The sequence below is a fragment of the Sabethes cyaneus genome, chromosome 2 (genome assembly GCF_943734655.1).
Source record: "Sabethes cyaneus chromosome 2, idSabCyanKW18_F2, whole genome shotgun sequence".
In the NCBI taxonomy this organism is placed as follows: Eukaryota; Metazoa; Arthropoda; class Insecta; order Diptera; family Culicidae; genus Sabethes; species Sabethes cyaneus.
In genome coordinates this window covers 140,140,558-140,163,446 of record NC_071354.1, presented here as the reverse complement: position 1 = coordinate 140,163,446, position 22,889 = coordinate 140,140,558, and the positions used below count along the sequence as shown (strand labels likewise).

The following is a 22,889-nucleotide window of genomic DNA, read 5'->3' as shown; positions in this document are numbered from 1 at the left end:
GTTTTGTTGTACCGGTTCCGGTTGTAGCTTTTAGCTTGTATTGTAATCAGGGATACCAGATTTGCAGATTTGTCTGCAAATTGCAGATTTTTGGAACGGTCTTGCAGATCATTATAAATTTGCAGATATTTGCAGTTTTTATGACTTTTATTGTTTTGTTGCAGATTTTTGTTCGAAGCTCTTTAAACTTTCACAGACTTCCTAAAAAAGTGTGCAGATTTTCGCAGATTATTTTCAAACCAGAAAATTCGAGTAGCCGGAAAACTGCTCGATTTTTCCGGTTTTCGAGCAGTTGCAGACATTTTTTTAGAAAATATGGCATCTCTGATTGTAATCGTAATATGTTCGATTTCGTTTCGTGCCTCTGTAACTACTCGAACCCCGGAGCAAAACTGCTTGAATTTGAAATTCGAACAGATTGGAAGTAGGAAGCTTGGAACCAGGGGCTTGCGATGGGTGCCATGATTTTGTTGCCAACATCTCAGCACAACTCGACAAGGTTGGCAGCAAATTTACCTGTCAGACGGGCGCTATAGAGCTTACCAGTTATGTGTGTATTGGTGCTTGAAAATGAGGCAAACAACAACAGTAAACAAAAGATATGCATTTCTTTGTCACCAAGGTACAGAATGAATTTCGTCTTCCGCTGGCTTAAATACCAGCATATTTTCAAAATATGTGCTTGAATTTGCAACAGGATGGAAAATTTGACCGAAATATGTGCTCTGCAGGGTGGCAAACGGAGAAACACAACCAGTAATCACTTTTTGTCGGTTTGTTCCTCCAGCATAAGCTGTTCCCCAAAATGAGGTAAACATCATGTCTCGTGCTATCCCGATCTTAACGAACGGTGTTTGACAGTCGACTTAACGAAGGGCGCTCACAGAGAACAGATTAACAGGCTCGAAGGAAGTAATCGATTTTTTGTGTGTAAAATCTGTTGGTGGCGCCCTCCAGAAATAGTTTGCCAAACGCATCAAAAAATATCCACGTACCTTTATCAAAATTTCTTTGTGCTGAAGTTACATAGCAGCGATGGCAGCGACATTCAAGATTTAGTTTGCCACTTACTGCTCGAGGGGTGCTCTACCCCTCGTTCACTGTAAAACTCTACTGCGCGTTCACGGTAAAACTAAAGGAATGTACGGAAAGAAAACGTGCGATGTATTGAGGAAATGTCAAAAATGCTGTTCAAATATTACGAACACGTCCGCCATTATGGCTCGTAAAAAGCTGGATAGCGAATTCATAAATTAACCTGGCTCAGGTCGATTAGCACTCAGTTTTAATCGAAGTGCTGTCAAAGCGTTCATAAATTAACCGAGATTGCATCTCGGTTAAACTGACAGCATTCGGTTTGAAGCGCAGGTTAAAACTGTCTATCATTACGGTTTACGGGTCGATCTGTCAAACTGCCCGTATCGTTCATAAATTTCGGGTTCGAGTTAGCACGAACCCAGGTTAATTTATGAATTCGCTAATAGTGAAACAATGTACAAATGAAATTATTATTGCAAAATGTAAGAAAACTTACTGTACTTACTGTACTTTATTTTTGGTATATACTTTGTCAATGGTTTGTTTACAGTACAGTGTCAATGGTTTGTTTACAGTGTTTTTGTATATTTGTGCGACAAAAGGTAGGTTATATATTACGATAAATTATAAAAAATTGACGTGCTCAAGTGGTAAAAAACTTGTTTTTTGTTAAATTAACAGAAACCAGGCTATTGCAAGCAAGATATAGGATAACCAAAGAGAACATTCATATTTTCATGCAGTGCCGGAGCAACATGGTTCGCTAGGGCTGACAGATGTTCGAATCTCCAGAACTTTGACTTGAACCGATACAAAACAAACATGCATATTCTGCAAAGTTGAAAAACATTTCAATAATGTGCAAAAACATATTAAGGATCACTGCTGTGATCGACAGCCACACCAACTTTTAAAGTATTCTTCAAATTTACGCTATTTCAATAGTAGAATCAATATCGGCCCTATTCCGAAAGTCACGCAAGTGAGATGAAAAGTGACAAGACACACCTCCCGTGAAATCAGGGTTATTCCCAATGTCATGCGACCTGCGTGGAATCGAAAAAAATGACATTTCGCGTGAAAACATTCCACTTGGTTTTTAGATGGTGAAATGATTCCACGATAAGAGGTAAGTTTTGTTTATCAATTTTTTATCGATTTATTAGTCAGCAGATGACTGGTTTTAGTATTTATAATATGGCAAAAGCTAATTGCAACTAATATTCTATTGCAGGACCGTTTTGGACTAATGAACTGTGATAAAAATAGTCAATACGACGGGACGTCTGCGCCGATCGCTGCCAGGTGTCCAGTACAGAATCGTCACGTTCCGGGTAATTTTAGTGCAAATTAATTTCTACCAGCAGCACCAGTCCATTCAGAGTGATAGGTATTTTAAACGACACGGCATGCCAGCAGCGGTATAGCGGCAAGGAAGTTTACACCACGTTGTTCAGCACATCAGGTTTACGTGTCGCTTGTCGAAAATGGACCGGAACTATACACCGTGCAACTCAAGCAGCAGAAGAATCTCTCAATGAGATAATGCATGCATTAGTGCGAATTTCGCAGAAACATTTTTCCCCCAAACCTACTTTGGAAACAGCCTACGCCGCCTGTTTTCAGAAGGCAAAACCTCCCTCTAATCCGTCGTTCTTTTACCAGCTACAGGACACACTGGACTTTAGCACTCATTCCACCGGCAATGGTGCGGTCAGTAACGATAGTGACGAGGACGATCAATTCCAGGACAGCAACGGTGACATCAGTTAAGTAGGAACAGTAAGATCACGATCTACATCTAGGCAGAATAACCATGCCGTCGACGTCGATATTCAATTCCTGCCTATGTTGAGCGTGCCGATGGCTGAGAGCAATGATTGTTAGGAAGGACTACCGCAGCGAATATGAAAAGAAAGATGCTCATAGTGATCGTCCAAATGCAAGCGACTGTCATTTGTCAGCTGGAAGTTTCTCAAATCAGTTTTCAAAATTTTTCTGGAAAAGTAAAGAGCCGGCCACCTAACTGAGGCGAAAGAATCACACTGCTGTTTGGGATAGAACTCAAACCGAGCTTAATAGTTTGTATTACTTTCCGTAGACGAACAACTATGACTGTCTAAAAGTCTTACTGGAGTAGTAAGCTAAGGTATTCTAAGGTAGCTAAGGCATAAAATAGGTATGTTGTTACATAACCGATTTTGCACACTACACACAAAATTGGTAATCAATGAACAGCGAAATCAGATCGAACTTGACGCTGGAATATGAAACACGATTGAAGTTGTAAACAATTATTGAAAAATGTGATCTGCTAATAGAATAAATTTCAAATTATGTTACATTTCTCATTGTATTTGGAGTGTGCGTGCGTGCGGGCGTGCGTATGTGTGTGTGTGTGTGTGTGTGTGTGTGTGTGTGTGTGTGTGTGTGTGTGTGTGTGTGTGTGTGTGTGTGTGTGTGTGTGTGTGTGTGTGTGTGTGTGTGTGTGTGTGTGTGTGTGTGTGTGTGTGTGTGTGTGTGTGTGTGTGTGTGTGTGTGTGTGTGTGTGTGTGTGTGTGTGTTTTTATTTAACGAGCAGGGAAATCTGCTATCAGACATCTGAGAAGACGACTAGGGAGTGGGGTTTGGTATCCCGACCCCCCTACTGGGGCGTGAGGATCCAGACCCACTAAAACCCTACTCGAGTCTCCAGCACCACCTTATCGGTATTACTTCAGGGAGGGGCTATTGTGCTTAACGCACACTCTTAGATAACTACTGGAATATGGTAGTTAGGCTGTTTATTCGCCGTTGATCGGCTTTCCAGCGGTTTCATAGCTCAAGTACGATCTGGGTAGCAGCCGCATTGACCTATCCCCTGACGTCCGAGCTAGAACACATCTTTTGGACTAAGTTATCCGGAGTAGCGTCCTGTCCGCTCACTGCCATCATGTTGCTTCTCACGTCCGCGAAACGAGGGCATATGAAGAAAGCATGTTCTGCAGTTTCCACAACGTCCACGCATTCGGGACACGCGGGGGACTCCGCCTGCCCAAACTTGTGCAGATACTGTCTAAAACAACCATGCCCTGAGAATTTGTGTCAGGTGGAAGTTGACTTCGCCGTGGCGCCTGTTGACCCACCCGGATAGTTCTGGGATAAGTCGATGTGTCCACCGGCCTTTTGTGGAATTAGACCAGGCCCGCTGCCATGTGATCATCGAGGCCGATCTTGTGGTACTCCGTATGCCTCTTGTTCCACGTTGGTTGAAGCACTCTACGTCCTCGCTGATGATGATACTAATAGGCATCATACTCGCCAAGACGCAGATTGCGTCATGTGAAACTGTGCGATACGCACTCGCCACTCTTAAGCACATGAGACGATAGGTGCGGTCCAGCTTGGCTAGATAGCTTTTGGTACCTAACGCCGATGACCACACCGGCCCGCCATACCTGAGTATGAACTGGACCACGTTGGCTAACAGCCTTCGCTTGCTGCCATATACCGCAGAGCTATTAGACATCATACGAGACAATGCCGAAATAGCTGTGGAAGCCTTGTTGCAGGCATAGTCGACATGGCTCCCGAACTTGAGCTTGTCGTCGACCATTACTCCAAGGAGTTTTAAGGACCGCGTTGACGAAATAGTGTAGTCATCGACGCTGATATTTGCTTGCTGCACCGACTTGCGGTTGTTCACCACGATAACCTCCGTTTTATGATGTGCTAGGTCCAGTTTCCTGGATCGCATCCAATCTTCAACAATGCTTATAGAGTGGGCAGCCGTCAACTCAACCTCTCTGATAGATTCACCGTAGACTTCCAAGGTGATATCGTCCGCAAAGCCGACAATCACCACCCCTACCGGGAACTTCGTCATACATGACGTTCCACAACACCGGGCCCAGTATGGAACCTTGCGGAACCCCTGCGGTGATTGGAACGCATTTCTGATCCTCCTCCGTGTTGTAGCATAGCACACGATTCTGGAAATAATTTTCCAGGATCCTGTACAGCGACACCGGCACCTGGACGTTCCGAAGCGAGTTGGCTATGGAGTCCCAGCTAGCGCTATTAAACGCATTTCTCACGTCGAGCGTGACAACTGCGCAATAACGGATACCTGTCCTCTTGGACTGGATTGCCACCTCGGCTGTCTTAGTGACAGACAAGATGGCATCCACCGTAGATATGCCTTTTCGGAAGCCGAATTGGTTCCTTGACAGACCGTTTGTACCCTCCATGTACTGTACGAGTCTGTTAACGATAACCCTTTCCAGCACCTTGCCGGCAGTATCGCGCAGACAGATCGGCCTATATGACGAGGGGATACCCGAAGGTTTTCCCGGCTTCGGCAATAGGACCAGGTTCTGTCGCTTCCATCTGTCCGGGAAGCGGCCATCTTCCAGTCATCTACTCATTACTACCCCGAATAATTCGGGAGCCTCTAGAATAGCCGCTTTAATGGCCATATTCGGGATACCGTCTGGCCCCGGTGCCTTGCTCACATTCAGGGATTTGGCGATCTCGATGAGCTCCTCGTTCGTAACCGTCACTTCCTCCCCGATCTCCAAACCGCCATCGTCCACGTTACTTTGGATGTTCGGCTGGGAGGCCGACCATCCTACGCTATGGTCTGAGATACTGGAACGTCGGCCGTGGGACGACTCAGCGGCCTGGGGCCAGGGCCTTGGCTCGTGGCGCGGAAAGAGGCCCTCGATGATACGCTCCAGCATCTCTGGCGATTGCTCTGCGGGCGCCATCACGCCCTTGGTCTTTGCCATTACGACCCTGTAGGCATCACCCCACGGATTCGCATTGGCACTAGCACATAACCTTTCAAAGCAGGCTCGTTTACTAGCTTTTATCCCACTCTTAAGCGCTGTGCGTGCAGCAACAAGTGCTACTCGACATTCAACCCTGCCTTCGTCCGAACGAGCTCTTTGCATAATTCTCCTCGCACGAAAGCACGCTCCGCGGAGTTCCGCAATTTCAACTGTCCACCAGTAAGCCGGTGACCAGCCATACCTAGGTCGACCTTTCCTAGGCATGGTAACATCACACGATCGCGACAGTACCTCAACCAAATGATCAGCGTTCGGATCGGGCATACCGCGATCACCGCACTCTCTTCGGATCGCTTCCACAAATACTTCGGGATCGAAGTATGATGTCTTCCATCCACGAGTGGTTGGAGTGTTGGCTCCACTCGCCACCTGCCGCCTCGTTATCTGACCGACACTATAGCGGACCGCCTGATGGTCACTGTGAGTGTAGCCATTGTCTACCCTCCAGACTCCTATCAGACCAGGACTGCCGAATGTCACATCGATGATAGACTCCGCACCGTTCCTACTGAAGGTACTTGTGGTGCCGACGTAGGCCAAATCTACGTTGAGCTTTGCCAGAGCCTCAAGCAGAATCCGATCCCTATGGTTCGTGCGACGACTTCCCCACTCTACCGCCCAAGCGTTAAAGTCTCCCGCCACAACCACCGGCCTTAGACCAGTCAGCACAACTGATACTCGGTCTACCATCCGCGTAAACTGCTCGATAGACCATCTCGGCGGAGCATAACAGCTGCAGTAGAACACTCCACCCACTTTGGTAACCGCAAATCCCTCTTGAACCTGCTTGTCGTCCATATAGCTGCCGTCCCGGACCCATCCGACACCCAGTTGCGGTTTCCGGCAGGGACGCGATATGGGTCCGAGATGATGGCAATGTCCGTTGCCGACTCGAAAACTGCTTGGTGTAACAGCTGCTGAGCCGTGCTGCAGTGGTTCAGGTTGAGTTGTGTCACTTGCACTATGATCGTGGCTTGGTCGCCGGCACACCAGCCGGGCACCTCGGACCTCTCGTTACGTGCTTTGCGTCGCTTTTACCGGTACAGATCAAGCACTGGGGAGGCTCCGCGCAGTCCCTTGCTTTATGGCCAGCACTGCCACATCTCCTGCACAATTGGCTCCTATCTGGCCCTTTGCAGTTCCAGACCTTATGCCCGTGCTCGAAGCATCGGAAGCAAGCCTCCGATTGCTTCAGCACGCTTAGTGGGTATACCGACCACCCCACTTTCAGCCTAGCAGCTTTCAGGGCTTCGTTTCGGTCCGCCAGCGGAAGTCGTAAGGTGGCTACCTGGGTCCTGACAGGACCCTTACGCAGGCGAACCGCCTCGGTTGCCACCACCACTCCACTTTGCTCTTTGAGGGCCTGTCATTTCTGATGTGAGAGCACGTACCTGCACTCCCTCCCCGAGCACTCCTTCCGCTATCGACTTGTATGCGGAACTCTTCTTGGAGGCGTCCTTCTTCAACTCAAGGATCATTTCGCCCGTGCGTGAGCGACGGATGCTCCGCACGTCCGCGCTCAGGTCCTTGAGTAGGGCATCTCCTCTCATGGCCTTCAGAACCTCCGAGTATTTCGACCCGTCGGTTTTCAGGATAAGAGCGTCGCCCTTCCTCGCTCGCTTCCCTGTCGGTTTAGGTGAAGCTTTCTTTTTGGTGGAGCTTCCTCTTTTCTTCCTCTTGGCCGTGACCCACGGGCCACCCGTCTTGGTGTTTCCCGCTGCTTGGTCGGTTGACTCCACCAACTCGCTAGCCTGTAAGCTTTTACCGATCAGGCGTTTTTTGGTCCACCAGGGGTGCCATCCCCGGGGACTGTCTCAGACGCTTGGCTGATGCCTTACCGCTGTTGGTAGCGCTCTCCGTGGCTTCCAGGGCCACGTCGCGACACGCCGTCAACGAGCAGGCATCCGTTTGTACTGACTAGAACGTAACTAGACGCTAGACTAGACGTAATGGGTAGAACGAAACAAACCCATTGATGTGCCACGGCACCATGAACAGAGGGACCCAACATATAAGATGGCTCGACCATGTCGAAAGCGACTTGCGACTTCTAGGACGCCGGAGAAAACGGCGACGAATGACCCAAAATCGAGTTGAATGGAAACGACTGCTTGATTAGCTACCCTGGTTCTCTGATGTTGATGACGACGACAGCAGGACATATTGAATGGATTGTTTGCTAAATTTGATCAGTAGTATATAATAAATTTATTTAAAGGCAGTTTAATACAAGATTACATAAATTTTTCAGTTGAATGAACGTACTTCAACAATAATTCGTATACCTATAGAGAATTTTTTGAATAGTTCCTATAACTCACAGTAGCGTTTCAATATTCAACTGACACGATAAAGAAATTAATCAATGCGGGACCATTTTTGGGACACATGGTAATCCGGAACAAACCTTCCAAATCCGGTACAGTCCCGCAAAATCCAACACGTCTGGTCAGTATGATTTCAAGTCCAATTTGATGTCTCCGCGTCTGAAGTCCCAGCTGGCCAGGCTAAAATTAAAATACACACGTCTATTCTACATGCCGATAGGAGTCGGATCCGATCAGAAATTGCGCTTCGATCGGAATACATCCTATGCTATAACACACGTCGATCGGGACGTTTCTGATCGGAACGAGCCCGATCGGAATGCAGAATCAAGGATGATGCAGAATCAGATGGAAATATGGCACATGTGCACTACTGTACTAGCACTAGCCTTTGAGCACAGGCCGTCCGTCCGGCAAGGGAAATAATAAGAAGGGCATCCCTTTTATTCCACGGACCATTGATAAGGGACCGTAGATTTTATTGCACAAGTTCGCATGAGTAGGCAAATGAAACAATCCGACGCTATTCCGTCAATCTTGTCAATGGGGTTATTATGCAACTCACTTCACTGCCAATCTCACTTCACGAATGAAATTTTTTTCACTTCACTCTACGTGGAATCGGGAATAGGTAAAAAAAAGTGACGTGAGTTTGGAAGTGAAATTTATTTCACCGTGAAGTGAGATTGGTAATAAGCACCAATATATATAGAATGCCAGTGTCGCTGTTTTTCTATAGGACTCATTGTGGTAAACATGATGCTAACAGTCTGTATCAAGTCTGTGAATCGGGAACTTCATTGTCAAAGTTGCTCATTGTTATTTATCTGTTCTTTATCTGTGCGCTGGTTGGTGCTGTCATCAGTGCGTTCTCCGCTGTGCTTTTATGCCAGTGAAATGGTTTTACACACTTAAATTTTATCACCGAGCACGGTAAAAAAATTGCCGAGATCCCAACAGCTGAGATCTCGGTGAAAATCTCGGTAAAACATTGTAACACCGAGATCTTGGAAATCCAAAACATCAAACAACTGTCAAACTTTACCGACCATCTCGGTATTATTTTTCCAAGATATCCGGTAATCAATACTGAAACTCGGTTGAAATTGCCGAATATTCGTAAAGCGTAAGCGACCCAAACTGTCAAATTTTAACGAGATTTTCTGTAAAACACTAGCTGAAAATGCCGAACTACGGTATTAATATGCTGAAAAGTCGGTATTTTTAAAGTTTATGAAAATCAATAAAATTTTGAATAAAACTATCATAATTAACCAATATGCGCATTTTCTTATTTTAAACAATTATTGTTTAACAGTTTAACAATGTAATAGTATAGTTAATAGTATAAACTATTGAAATATAAAGGCAAAGTTAAAAGAAATATAAAGGCAAAGTTAATGGTAGAACCACGTAGAACGAGCAAATTTTTCACCTGTAGTGGTGGATTTGCCTATTGAAAAAATTGCTGCTCTGATAAACACAAAGAATTGCTTGTCGTTGGGCATGCAGTTGGTGGCAAATACATCGTAACATTCGCATAGTCTAAGAAAGCCTACTACTGCATGGCAGCAGCCAACGGGGATGTTGTATTCTTTCCATGAGATGACGCATTGGCCTCCACACTGCAACATCTCACTACGAATTAGCACAAGAATCGTCAACCTAGAGAAATGTTATTCATATTTTATCTTCCAAAATTCAGTACAGTAATTAAAAAAACTTACTCCAATCCATTGCACCAACCCGTTCAAAGGATTTTCCTGTGTTGCGGCTGCATCACGCGAGCGCTTACAGCCTCTGGTAGGGTTCTTAGACCGAAGGATAGCCATTTTAACTTCACCGGTAACGAAACTGCTGTCGATCGCGCACAGTTAATTTTTGACATTGCTTTCCGAAATCTCGGTAAAACAGCTTGTGGCTTTTTTCAGTAGCATTTAACGAAATTTCTTTAAAACGATATTGAAGTACCTAGATTCGGCACTTTATTTTACTGAGCTCGGGGGTTTACTGTTTTACTGATCTTCTCGGCAAATAAGATTGCAGTATCTCGGTAAATAAGCTTCATTTCCGATATCTCAGTAAAATAATTTTCCAAGTTATGGTAAAACGAGAAATGTTCACCGATATCACGGGAAAACAGGCCTATTTTTGTGTAGTTCGGTATTTTACTTTACCGAGACTTTATTTTGGAATTAAGTGTGAGCCCAGCGCAAAAGGCTACAAAAACTTATCGTTTATCACTCAAACGTATGTTTTTTTACTGGGGTATAACTGGGGGAAAACAAAAACAAACGTGTAAAATCAATGTAAAATCTAACAAGAGCAACAACAAATCTCGCGTCGATGTGTGCGTACGATAAACGTCAGCAAGCTCAATTGCCTCCCCACTGCCCCCCCCCCCTCCTTACTTGACAAACATAGTTTCAGTGTATTTAGTAAGTACAGGATAATTATTATTAAAAAACGGATTGCGTAGGACTCGTGAAATTGCTGCAAGCTACAATACTGAAATGATTTAAATAATGCACAATAGCACTTTTATGAGCGAAATCGCACTTTGGATGGTCCAATTTTCCTTGCAATTGACAATATTAGTCTGGCAATCTGGCATCTTTGTAAATAACTGACCAAAACTGTCACTCTTTGTTTCAGTGTTTCAGTCTTGGTTTCAGTGTTCAGCAGTTTGGCTAGTGGGCTTGTTTGGAAGAGAAGTTTTACTGCGTCTGTTGTCATTTATTTGCCGTTTTTTACTAAAAGCTATCGTGACTCGAGCAATAATCACCATTATTCACCGATTATCAAAGCTGTGATTATATCGCAACGAAAAAGTGAGGAAATTTTTAAATTTTACCCTATATTTAACAGTAATATCATATTGACGGTACAAAACTGTGCTGTTTCAGACTTCTTTTTAGCGCTGAGTGTTGAGTTTTGTATTTCTTTTTTAACCAAATGGGAAACATCCCGCACGAATAATTTTTGCCAGTCCTAAAAATAGTTTAGAAGTGAAGTTCATATCTTTCGCTGAGATCGTTCCTATAATTGAGTTATAAGCAAGGTTTTGTTTCGCTTGTTCGGTGTTGTCTAATTAGTCCCTAAATACCTACCGCTTTATCTCTACTAACAGTAAGCCGCGTGCGTTATTGATTCTTTAAACAGCATTTAATATGGCCAACAAAATCGAAGAAGTGCGGACATCGATTGAAGCATCGTTGAAGGATGATTCTAAGCCATGGACAAAAGCATTTAAATTAGCAGAAGAGAAATCCGGCGTACCGAGGATGTACATATTTCTAGGTAAGCATTTAAATGAAATCACACCAGAAATATTATATACTGTTTGAGGTTAACCAATCGGAAAAAACTACGATCTTAACCCTCCCTGGCCCATAAACGCATAGTTGCTGATTGTTAATAGGCTGTCATTTGCGTCATCTGCAAAAAATAATAAGCAATTCGCTAAGCATAACTATGTAATTTAATACCCGAATGTTTCTATTTCTCCAGCAAACGTGAGAAGTCGATCACTCTTATTCCTGATTAAAATCACGTTTGTTTGCACTTGCACTGACTATGATCAAAAAGCAACTGCTCTATCCAAACATGTTTTGTCCTGCTTCCTGAGCTGCAAAGCACAAACATTGCTTCACAGAAATCAAGTTGTGACAGTTATGTCGCCTGAACTTTTTACCACCCAAATATTGCTAATTACAAGGAAAATTGTCCAAAGTTCAGCGGCATCGTCCCACTACGTGGATGCCAAATGTTATACACTCTAGCAGCAATGCAGCAACACGGTCGATGGATTTGATGTCCCGTGAGTAAACTGTTACTGTTCTAGTCACTATTTCACTACCGTAAATATCACGTGTTGCTTCGAACCGATAACACGATCGATAAAACTGAAGTCCCGTTGGTAAAACGTTGTCAGTGCCAGGACAAATCCTGGTCACGGCACCAATGTTCCGGATCGTCGTTAGGGGGGCCGATTACCAACGGGACTGGATGTCTTCACACTAAAATAAAACGCTAGATTCATCTTACGGCAACCATCCGCCAACAGCGGTGGTTGCTAGTGCACTGTATTGATTGCTATTTATTATTCGCCTTTTATACACTTGCGGTAAATTTATTTATTACATTGTCAGAATAATAGCCTTTGTGCATCACGTTCAGTTGAACGGACAATAGCGTTTTGTGACTGGCTTCGGCTGGACAATAGACGCTAACTGCGATGGCTTACAATGCGGCTTTCTGCCGCAACAAAGTGTTATTTTAGCTTAAATCGTGTCGGTCTCTTCGGCGCACTTATTGCTTGAAATGTAACGAAAAAGTGCACCGAAGATACCGAAACAGTTTAATGTAAAATAGTACTTTTATGAGCGATTGCGCACTTTGGATGGTACAATTTTCCTTGCAATTAGCAATATTCTTGGGATAGAAAGGGTTAATTTGTAACCTTTGTAACCTTTGTAATCATGTAACCTATGATTTGACGGAAACCTGTCGGTTACATAAAACTTTTACTCAAGTCAAAGACGGTACATTAATGTGACTAAACAGAAAAATAATTCAATAATTTGAAAGTTCAAAATTTATGAAATACACTTTAATAAGCAATTAGGTTCATAAGCAATTCGAGGGCAAAACTATGTAGCTTATACAACAATGTTTCTGTGGGTTTCGGTTATTATTTAAATTTACTTGTAAGAGGCGTCACCTTATGTGACTTGCTTCGCTGACTGTCAAGTGTCGATAAAGGATTGATCGTTGATCCTGTACGTACATGCTGACTTTGGAGGTTTTCCGTGAGGTGTCCTATTTCCATGCGGCTAATTTTTGCTCCTAATTCCGTGCATCAGGTATCAGAATCGCAAAACATGCAAATTTCCTCCAATAATGTTTGAATGCTAGAAGGAGTATACATTAAAACATTTTTTTTTGAAAATATTCAGCATGTTCCGCTAGGAAACCGCCACCTGTAGACCAAGTGCACACAATTAAGGTACCTCACGGTATAGTTTTTGGTCATTTGAAAAAGTTATTGATAAGTAATTTGTGAAGCAAAACTATATAAATAGCTTATACAACAATGTTTTCACTACGTTCTGAAACAGAAAAATCCATATTCAAATGCTATACAAATTTAATCGGTTGGTTTTAGTATCGGAAGTAATCACTTGTACTAGAATGGGACAGAAAGGGTTAAGGAATACGAAAGAATATGATAAATACTTTCATTTGATTACAAACCCGAAACATTTTATAGGAGTGAAGTTCAAACAAAAATTCAAACGAAATTCCGATTAAAAATATGTTTTGTATTATAAATACAGTATTTTACCATATAAATGTTTTTATAAGAATATTTCAGCACATTTCAACTCAGGGTTAATTCCGGGATATCAATTTGCTTGGTCAAACATTTTCTAATTTTTTGTAGTTTGAAATGACCATTTTTCTGCCTTATCATTGTGCATAAATAATTTTACAAAGAAAAGCAACATCTCTCTTCATAGTTCGAAAAGGCTTTGTCATTAGAGGTATCAAATTTATATAATACACACAGCGACGCAGGTATGGCGAAAAAAAACATGATGTCAGTTGCTTCAAAGTTGATAAACCGCTTAGTAAAACCGTATTTATAATTAGAAACTCACAGCCATTTAGAAAGATACACAATGTGCATGGCTCTTGCCGACCGGGAGAAGCATGCGAAAAATTCTCAATCTGCCAAGCTATTGTGCGGTATTTTCTGGTTGTTTGACTCAGATCTTCAGCTTTCCCCGGGATGTCACATTGACACAGCCGCTATTAGCCAAAAAGAAGAATATTTTATTATCAAGCTTCGGCTTTGTATTTCGAGGGCTGCTACTAGCACTAGATCATTGTCCGAGTAGGTTTTCCTGAGTAGGCGGATCAGACTAAGTTCTGGGGTGGTTCAGTATTATTTGGTGCTTATTATATTTTCACTGGATTCGCACGGAAAGTGAATAATTGTTTCCGGCTCTGTGTCTGTGTTTTTTAATAAATAGTAAAATGCAGGACGAAAACAATGCGCAGAGTACCGTCGATACCGAAAATAAGCGGGATATTCGGATACAGTGTTTAATTATTGGTAATCATTTTTTCGCTTGAATATATTTTTAATAGACTCTATGAACTAAAAATCCAAGAAGTGCTTACTCATTTGTAATTACTAAATTTGCCTGTAGATAAAAAGCGTAGTATTTTATCAACATTAAAGGCATATTTTTCGCGGTGTATCCTAGTCATTAAGATGAACGCGGAAAACCCCTATTATAAAATTTGGTTCGATTGATTATTATTTAGTAGACCAGCATAGTAGATAAATCGCGCCAAATCTAAATCACAAGGTCAGTGTCTCGTCGTTTTTGCCGTTTGTTGCCAAGGTATCAAAACGCTTGACGTTTGAAAATCGTGTGTTACTTTCGAAGACGTTCAGAATTTATTCCTAGGATATTTTCGCGAGAAGAAAAAAATCAAATCAAAAATCAGTTCTGGTGCAAGTGGTTTAATGATATAAAAAGGGAACGGATAGTCACGCACTTAATTCGCCTCTCAATGGTTTTCTACAACTGAAGAAAGTGAGTAATGTATACACTTTGACGGGAATCAAGCGTAATTTTCTTTCTTTTCCTGGACTTGTTGGGCCCTATTATGTAAGTCACGTCGAGTGTCACTTAGTTCGACTGGTCTGGTATTATATAAGTCGCACGCGTCACGATTTTGTCGAGACAAGTCACGTTGAGTGTCACTAAAATTATGCGTTAGTGTTAAATTGTTTCAGTGCGTTTCAGTTACCAAAGGAATAAAGACTGGTGTGGAATGATTCAAATAAAAATAAAAATCTGAGGACTATTGACACAGAATACATATCAGAATATTCAAATTATCGACGAATTCAAAACACGAACCATTGATGTACCAGTGATGTAAGAAATATGCTCGTTGATAAACAAGCATGTTGTCTAACTCAAAAACCAGCACAACAAAATTGCAAGATGATAATAGGACGAATGTACTGAGGCAAATACACTCAAGTCTTTTTTTACACGGAGGATACGTGCCGTGTAAAAAAACCATTTAAAAAAACCGCGTTAATTCGAAAAATGTAAAAAAACCGCGTTAAATCAAAAATCGTCATAAAATAAACCGTGTTAATCCAAAATAAACATAAAAAACCGTGTCAAATAAAAAAACCAAAAAATTTAAAAATCGTTTAAAAAACCGCGGTAATTCGAAAAATGATTTAAAAAACCGCGTAACTCAAAAATCGTCATAAAAAACCGCGTTAATTGAAAAATCGTAAAAATAGACCGTGTAAAAAAAGACTTGAGTGTAGTTAAATAGAACCTGGAGTTTCTTTCGGCTTTGCAGTCGTAAATTGCGACTTACCGTTTACAAAAAGTTGTAGCTATATTACATATCTGTTCGGAATCGGGTTGGGATGATTTGAAACGCCTTTTGATAGCCTAACAATAAGTTGGCTTCAAAGCTAGAAATTTATTAAATTTAATAGTTGTGGGAATTTTATTAGTAATATTTTACATTCCAGGGTTTTATCTCCAAACTAATTGTTCTGAACCACAATAGCAGTTTAACTTTTCACTGATATGCGTGTGCTAAATAAACACAATAATTGTTATTTGCATCTCAGTTATTAATTTTGTAGCTACTACTGGTTTTTATATATTTTTCTATTTTCACTTTAAAGAACCTTTTGCTTTATATGATTCATATAACAAGTTTATTAACAAAAAGTTTTGAATATCAAACTTTGTTTTTATTTTTGTGCCCTGACTTACAGTAAATTTATGCCATATGTATTTTGACATTACATCTCTGAGAATAATAATAATAATAATAATAATCGATACCGTTCGAGTAGGTGAAGACTCGACGGCGCTTAGCTGCAAGCGAGTGAGCGGGTTGTAGGTTGCGGATGACTAACGGCCATTCGATATAATGGTTAGTTACGAATTAAATAATTATAGGGATGGTCTATGGGTGTGGTAGGGTTCAACAGTGGGTTCTGTTTAGTTTTCCTGAAAAACCACAGTACCTGAACGCTAGTCCTGTCAAAGTGAGCGGGTACCGCTATAAGTAACTTAAGCCATGACCTCACTAACCGGTTAGGCTCCCGGAAAGAAAAGTCAACCCAATATGGAGTAGAATTCAAGTATGTATAGACTGAACTGAAGTTACAACTTAAGCTTTATTATATGAAACAGTGGCGATACTATCGGAGCATCATTAAGAGCAACAACGTGCTGCGTCACATGCTCTGCAATGTAAAAGATAGGATTCCTGCTAAAGATATGTCGGGAAGCTATCAACTCGAATGTAATGATTGCTCGGCAATTTACATCGGACAAACCCGCCGTAAATTTAAACAACGCGTGAAAGAGCATAAGAATACAACTGATAACGAACGAGTGAATGAATCTAGTGGGGCGATGCATGCTACCAGTCGTTAGCCTAAAATAAACTGAAACAGTGCTAAATTAATAAAACCAGTGACGAAGTCATTACTTTTGAATGGCTAGGCGTCGCCTGATTCGAACAAACTATCGAAACACTCGAAGACGAACAATACTGTCGAATAGCATCTTCACTATTGCATAGCTGGATACCATCAAGTTGGAAGTGCAAAGAGAGCTCCAGGGAACAGGGAATAGATCGAGCGATACGTCGAGGAGGAGTTCTGCTGGAATGGATGCAGCAAGGCGCGAATTAGCTACGTCTGTAAACACCCCAGTTGAAGAGTCACGCGCTCCAGAACAAAACATGGGTTGACAACAACAACAGCTACGAGACGAACTAGCTTTCCAAATGGACGCAGCGGTTACAACTGAACGTCATGGAGATCCTCGACACCCACAGCGGTTGAGTGGTTTCGACGTTCAGCAACAATATCTCGACGGAATTGGGCATCGACAAATGTCGACTCGTCAGTATTCGTCGGGGTAAAGTTCTAGACAACGAAAGTTTCCACGTCAACCCTAGAGAAGAGATTCGGAGTATGGCTGTTGGTGAATCGTACAAATACCTAGGATTCCTGCAACTGAAAGGTGTTCACCACACGACGATCAAGAAAGAACTGCAGGAAAATTTCTTGCATCGCATCAACCGTATTATGAATGAAGACTTTTATCTCTCTGTCGGCAACAAAATCAAGGTCATAAACACATTTGCCGTGCCGGTGTTGACATACAGCTTCGGGGTGGTCAAGTGGACCAAAACAGATTTGGAGCATCGAATCGATCGAACGAGCATTACGCGTATCGCTGACAAAACACCGTTCATACCACCTAAAATCGACCACCGAAAGAATCACCTTACCACATATTGAAGGAGGATTAGGTGTGATTGATATTCAGACACGGTGTACCTGACAGATCCAACAGTTGCGGAGATTATCAGGTGAACTGCGTTCTTGAAACAGACGAGGAAAAGGTCACAACGAGGAAGTAAAGAGTTGCATGGGACGCACCCCCGCATGGGACGCATCAGTTAGAACAATCACACATAGAAAAAGCAGCATCAATAACGTGGTTGGTACTAGGTGATCTCTTTCCGGAGACAGAAGGATTCATGGTAGCCATCCACGACTGGATTATTGCAACGAAGAACTACCGCAGGTACATATTGCACGAAAACAGAAGATCGTTGCCGTAAGCGCAATGTAGTAAGGGAGTCGATTGAGCATATTATTGCAGGCTGCCAGGCATTAACAGAAACAGCTTACCTCAATTGACGGTTGCCAAGCTTGTGTACCAACAACTTGCTTTGAAGCACAACTTGATAAACTGTTACGTACACTACTACAACAACCTGCCTCACCCAGTCCTGGAAATGACTGCGTAAAACTGTACTGGGATCGCTAGACCATGACGGATGGCTTCATTCGTGCCAATCACCTTGATATTGTGGTCTACGATAAAAGGATGACGCGGGTAACCCTCATCGATATCGCTGTACTGCTAGACCACAATCTGCAGTCAACTTTCGACCAAAATCTCGAAATACCATGATTTGACCGAAGAGTTACGGCAAATGTGGCACCTTGAGGAAGTACGAATAGTTCCAGTAGTCATCTCTGCTACTAGGCTAGTTCCCTGTACTCTACTGTGCTCCTTAGAAGAGCAGGAGCTGCACACCAAACTACAAATAATCCAGAAAGCGGTAGTTCTTGATACCTACACCACCATAACTGATCCAAAAGAAGTAAACAACCAAACATTTAAAAAATTTAATAACTGCTGAATTGGTCCTCAGAGCAGGCTTCATTTTGCTCAGCTTATGCATACAGAGGCAGAGCAAACTGCTTCTCTCAACGATCAAGTGCTTTCGTTTTCTGTTCAACCGTTTCCTCTCCCTCCGAACGATGCCTGAATACTGTTTTCTCTTATGACCACTCATCTTGCGCAGAAGGAACACAACGACAAGCAGAGCTAATATTTTCTTCGCACACTAGAGAGACGAGACTATTCGCTCCGTGTCCCACAGAGGATATGCGATAGGCAATTATATGGACTGGAACGATTTGCTCCGTGACCTTGAGAGCATGCATTGGGTAGCGCTGTGCTGCGCTTTACCAGTAAAACGCCTAGAATTGAGATTTTTTGCAAAGCCCCTTTGGCAAAACGGATAGCCTGGGGTAGGTGAAAGTTTCCAGCATTACATTAGAAGCGAAGAATTAATAATAATAATAATAATAATAATAATAATAATAATAATAATAATAATAATAATAATAATAATAATAATAATAATAATAATAATAATAATAATAATAATAATAATAATAATAATAATAATAACAAAAATTTTGATTATTTGAGATTTATATTGCTGCTTGCATGAAAAAATTCACATTCAAAAGTGCGCAATCGCTTATAAATTACTATTCCAGATTGGATCGCTTTAGTATCTTCGGCGAACGACACGATTCAATTTAGAATATTTATCACTTTTATGAGTGATTACGCGCTCTTGAATGTAAATTTTTTCTTGCAATTAGCAATATCAATGAAGTAACAAAACATACCATGATACTAAGATTTCTTTGTTAATTTTTGTTTCCTATTGGTCAGGTGGCGTTGCTATTGTGGTTCTCTATTTGGCATTTGGATATGCAGCGCAAATACTTTGTAATGCGATTGGCGTAGCTTACCCAGCGTATGTCTCGATGAAAGCAATAGAGACACGAACCAAAGAAGATGACACCAGATGGCTGACGTATTGGGTTATCTACGGCGTGCTGTCAGTTATTGAACATTTCTCGTTCTTCTTGGTTCAGATTATTCCATTCTACTGGCTACTAAAGGTTTGAGCTATACAATCAACGTTATCTATTACAAAAGTATAAAAACGCTTCTTCTTCTTTTCAGTGCATTTTCTTTGTTTGGTGCATGGTGCCAATTGAGAACAATGGCTCTTCTGTTATGTATCACAGAGTGATTCTGCCATACTTCAAGAAATACGAAAAAAGTAAGTAAACGAGCTTCGTTGTGTGAAAAAATGTCTGCAAACGAAGAATATCAAGTTGGTGAGTTTTTTTACGATCAAAAAACTAATATGTAGTCTTTAAAAAAACAATTTTGCTGTACTAATGATAATTTTATTTCATTTCATGTAAGGTGCGGACAATTTGATCGGACAAGCTGCCGACAAAATTAAGCAGGTGGCCGGTGATGTGATCTCTAAAAAACTGTCTTAAACAATCATATACTTTTAAACAGTCAATACAACTTTTGCTTCATGGGGCATGTAAATTGAATATTTTTTTTTACATTATTTAAATTCGGGTTAAATTAAATTGCATAAGGGTCACTTTAAAATAGTACACTTTGTGGCACAATTCATACTTCCGCATTTTACTTCCTAATTTCTAAATGTTTTCAATCTTTCAAAATAAGCACGAAGAATATTGTATAATGGTCTTAAAAGTATAGGCTACCCACGTTGTATAGACTTGTAATTTTAAACGAAGCAAACATAAAGGTAGTCGGTTCAATATTGTAAATCATATTCACTGAACATCAATCAATTCATTTTTTTTGCTAGAAACGACGAAGCTATCTTGCAAACGTTCAAAAATTGATTTACAAATACAATAAAAGACAAATGGGACGAATGTTTGATATTTTTGTTAACGATTTCTGTGCTAAATAAAATGAAGAAAATGCACCAAATAGTTTATTAAAATATTTGAAAGAAACTAGAAAAAGGAGATTTTTATTGATATTCTGCATTATTATGTTTGAGTACGAAAAAACAATCGATTGGCTCCAGAAATATAAATATTTTACTGTTTTCTGTTTTTGCATGCATATTAAGCATTTTAATTTGAAATCGTTACAAAGTGCTCCAGAAGAATTGATAAAATAAAATTCTAGAATAATTAAAATTATTTACGAGCGGCTTAGACAGAACTCACGAATTATGGCGAACTAGTTGGTAACGAATCCTTTTTAGTTTTACTATAATTTATAGTAGAACTAAACAAAATTAATTTCCAATTAGTTAGCAGTAATAAAATTTTCTTCAGGTTATTTATTTGCACAGCTTATAGTTCCCAGGTGACCACGTGGTCACTGATTTAAAAATCCAACCTTCGCGGATCCGATTCTCGACTGGGAGCAACTATTTGAGTTGCCCGTAGCACTAGTCTAGTAATTGTTCTGTACTAACTGTTTATCGTGGAATTATCTAAAATGAAGTGAATACTTATTCTTGTTCTTTTAAAAAAGATGCATTGTGCTGTAACTGATATTAAGTCCAAGATTAATTGATCTTGATTAAGTCAAAGAAATATATCAAACTGAGGGCTTTCATTTACCTATGAACACATATGAAAAAAAATTTAAATGTTCTAAATTTATTGAATAAATTAAAATTATTTATGCGCTTCTTTCCCACTGACATCGCTTTCAGTGTCTCCCGAGCTCATCAATGGTTCAGCCTCACCTAGTTTAGTTTCTTCCTGTTGACGCTGTCTCCAAGCCGCCATATATGTGCGTGGGTGCACAGGAAGTAAACCTGATACACCTGCAAAAAGTAAAATATAACTTCCTAGTAGGTACAGAAAATTCGTTATTATCATTACCTAACAATTCCGCCACAGGTGTTGAGAGATGAGCCCCGCTACCCAACCAGAAGCGCACGCGTTCGAAGTTGAACGATACCAGTTTCTCGTTATGCTCGTTCGGTATTGGATCGTATGTGCCAACTTGTTCAATCACGGGTTGATATTGGCACTTTCGTCGCTATCAATTGAACAATTATACATATTGTTGTTGATTCTCAGCTTTGAGAAACCTACCTCCATAACCACAATATGAAAAAACGGGCGGTTAGTACATCCGTGTCGCGCAAAACGAATTATTTTTGCTGATCTTGCCCAATAGCGACCGATGCCACTAGCAGGAACCAGAGACATTGTGAAATCTGCAAACCTAACACAATATGAGATCAAAAAATTACCGACTGTTTCGGGCCCAAGAAATAAGATCTTGGTGTTTTGGGTGTTTTCTTAATTCGCAGCACTATTAGAGAAGCCTGTAATACACTTATACGAAATTACGTAAGGAAAGGAACTGTCAATTTGTGCGAAACAATCGTCCAATCGTGAGACGTGAGACGTGACAAAGGACAAAAGCAAAACAACTCTAGATAGAATTAACAAAAGGGCGAATGTCGCAAATGTAAACAAAACGGGTGAGAGTTAAATATTTTTTGCTGGGCCAGCATAGGAAAATCAACCCTCATTCGGTTTGTTTACGCTTGCGACATTCGCCCTTTTGTTAATTCTATCTTCAACTATTCGCTCTTTTCGTTTCTTTCCTTCTTTCACAAAAAAACCAAAAAAAGTATATAAAAAAGCAAAAAAGGTTTTCAAAGCACATTAAGCAAAGGTGACGTATAATTGGCCTTGACAGCATTCCTAATATTAGAGTGACTATATACAGAGTGGCGACAATGTCAAAATTGGAATGATAATTATCTGTCAGTGTCATTCCAATCGAGCAGACGACCTAACCAACGCGTATGCAGGAAAGAGAAAGAAAAACCACATTGCATACATTTGGGATGACTTGTCGCCACTCTGTGTACCGTGGACCCCCGTTGGTTTGACCGATTTTAATCTAAACACTTTAATTTGAACCCCGTTGGTTTGCACGACATGCAAATTAAAAATGGTTCAAACGTCATTCTCAATGTGACATCATTTGCTTATGCAGACAATGCACATAAACATGATTCGTTTGTGCTGATCTAGCGTGCTTAATCTGTTTCACATTGCGTTTTCCCAACGATTATGGTAGAAATCCGATCGGATAATGAAATATTCGCTGCTTGCAATTGCCAACTGAATCAAACCACCAAACAATAAGAAAGAGTAGGGCAGCCAGTTTACGCAAGTTCCAGCATATTTAGGCTTACCAGTTATTCAAATTAAAAACTAACCCCGTTTGTTTGCATGAGGAATCATTCAAACGAACGGGGGTCCACTGTATAGTCACTCTAGCTAATATTAGGCCGTACACCCCATCGGCAGCCAACCATGTTTTCGCTGCCAACATCTCGTGTGTGCGAAAATGAGATAGCATTTTATCACTTCGTTTCACTCGACTGCCAGCAGCTTGATTTGGGCCCGCTG

General features: G+C 41.2%; 2 protein-coding genes across 2 annotated transcripts; one reads left to right on the top strand and one right to left on the bottom strand.

Annotated features, from left to right (window-relative positions):
- The first annotated feature begins 10,881 nt into the window (after positions 1-10,881).
- LOC128733872 (receptor expression-enhancing protein 5) lies at positions 10,882-20,433 on the top strand. The gene is made up of 5 exons (XM_053827714.1): positions 10,882-11,028; positions 11,360-11,497; positions 19,321-19,553; positions 19,618-19,717; positions 19,867-20,433. The coding sequence occupies exons 2-5, from the start codon at positions 11,368-11,370 to the stop codon at positions 19,944-19,946; spliced, it is 543 nt and encodes a 180-aa protein (XP_053683689.1). The 5' UTR covers positions 10,882-11,028; positions 11,360-11,367; the 3' UTR covers positions 19,947-20,433.
- Positions 20,434-21,125: 692 nt separating this feature from the next.
- LOC128736082 (probable 28S ribosomal protein S16, mitochondrial) lies at positions 21,126-21,778 on the bottom strand. Its single transcript, XM_053830565.1, has 3 exons — positions 21,552-21,778; positions 21,336-21,495; positions 21,126-21,277 (listed from the first exon to the last, which is right to left on the bottom strand). The coding sequence occupies exons 1-3, from the start codon at positions 21,666-21,668 to the stop codon at positions 21,126-21,128; spliced, it is 429 nt and encodes a 142-aa protein (XP_053686540.1). The 5' UTR covers positions 21,669-21,778.
- Between the last annotated feature and the right edge of the window lie 1,111 nt (positions 21,779-22,889).

Excerpts from the sequence above, each read along its gene's own strand:
- LOC128736082 (XM_053830565.1), bottom strand. The coding sequence starts at position 21,668 with ATGTCTCTGGTTCCTGCTAGTGGCATCGGTCGCTATTGGGCAAGATCA. Across the intron at positions 21,496-21,551 it reads TTCATATTGTGGTTATGGAG|CGACGAAAGTGCCAATATCA; the intron begins GTAGGTTTCTCA and ends TTCAATTGATAG. Across the intron at positions 21,278-21,335 it reads ACCTGTGGCGGAATTGTTAG|GTGTATCAGGTTTACTTCCT; the intron begins GTAATGATAATA and ends TACTTTTTGCAG.
- LOC128733872 (XM_053827714.1), top strand. The coding sequence starts at position 11,368 with ATGGCCAACAAAATCGAAGAAGTGCGGACATCGATTGAAGCATCGTTG. Across the intron at positions 11,498-19,320 it reads GAGGATGTACATATTTCTAG|GTGGCGTTGCTATTGTGGTT; the intron begins GTAAGCATTTAA and ends CCTATTGGTCAG. Across the intron at positions 19,718-19,866 it reads CTTCAAGAAATACGAAAAAA|GTGCGGACAATTTGATCGGA; the intron begins GTAAGTAAACGA and ends ATTTCATGTAAG.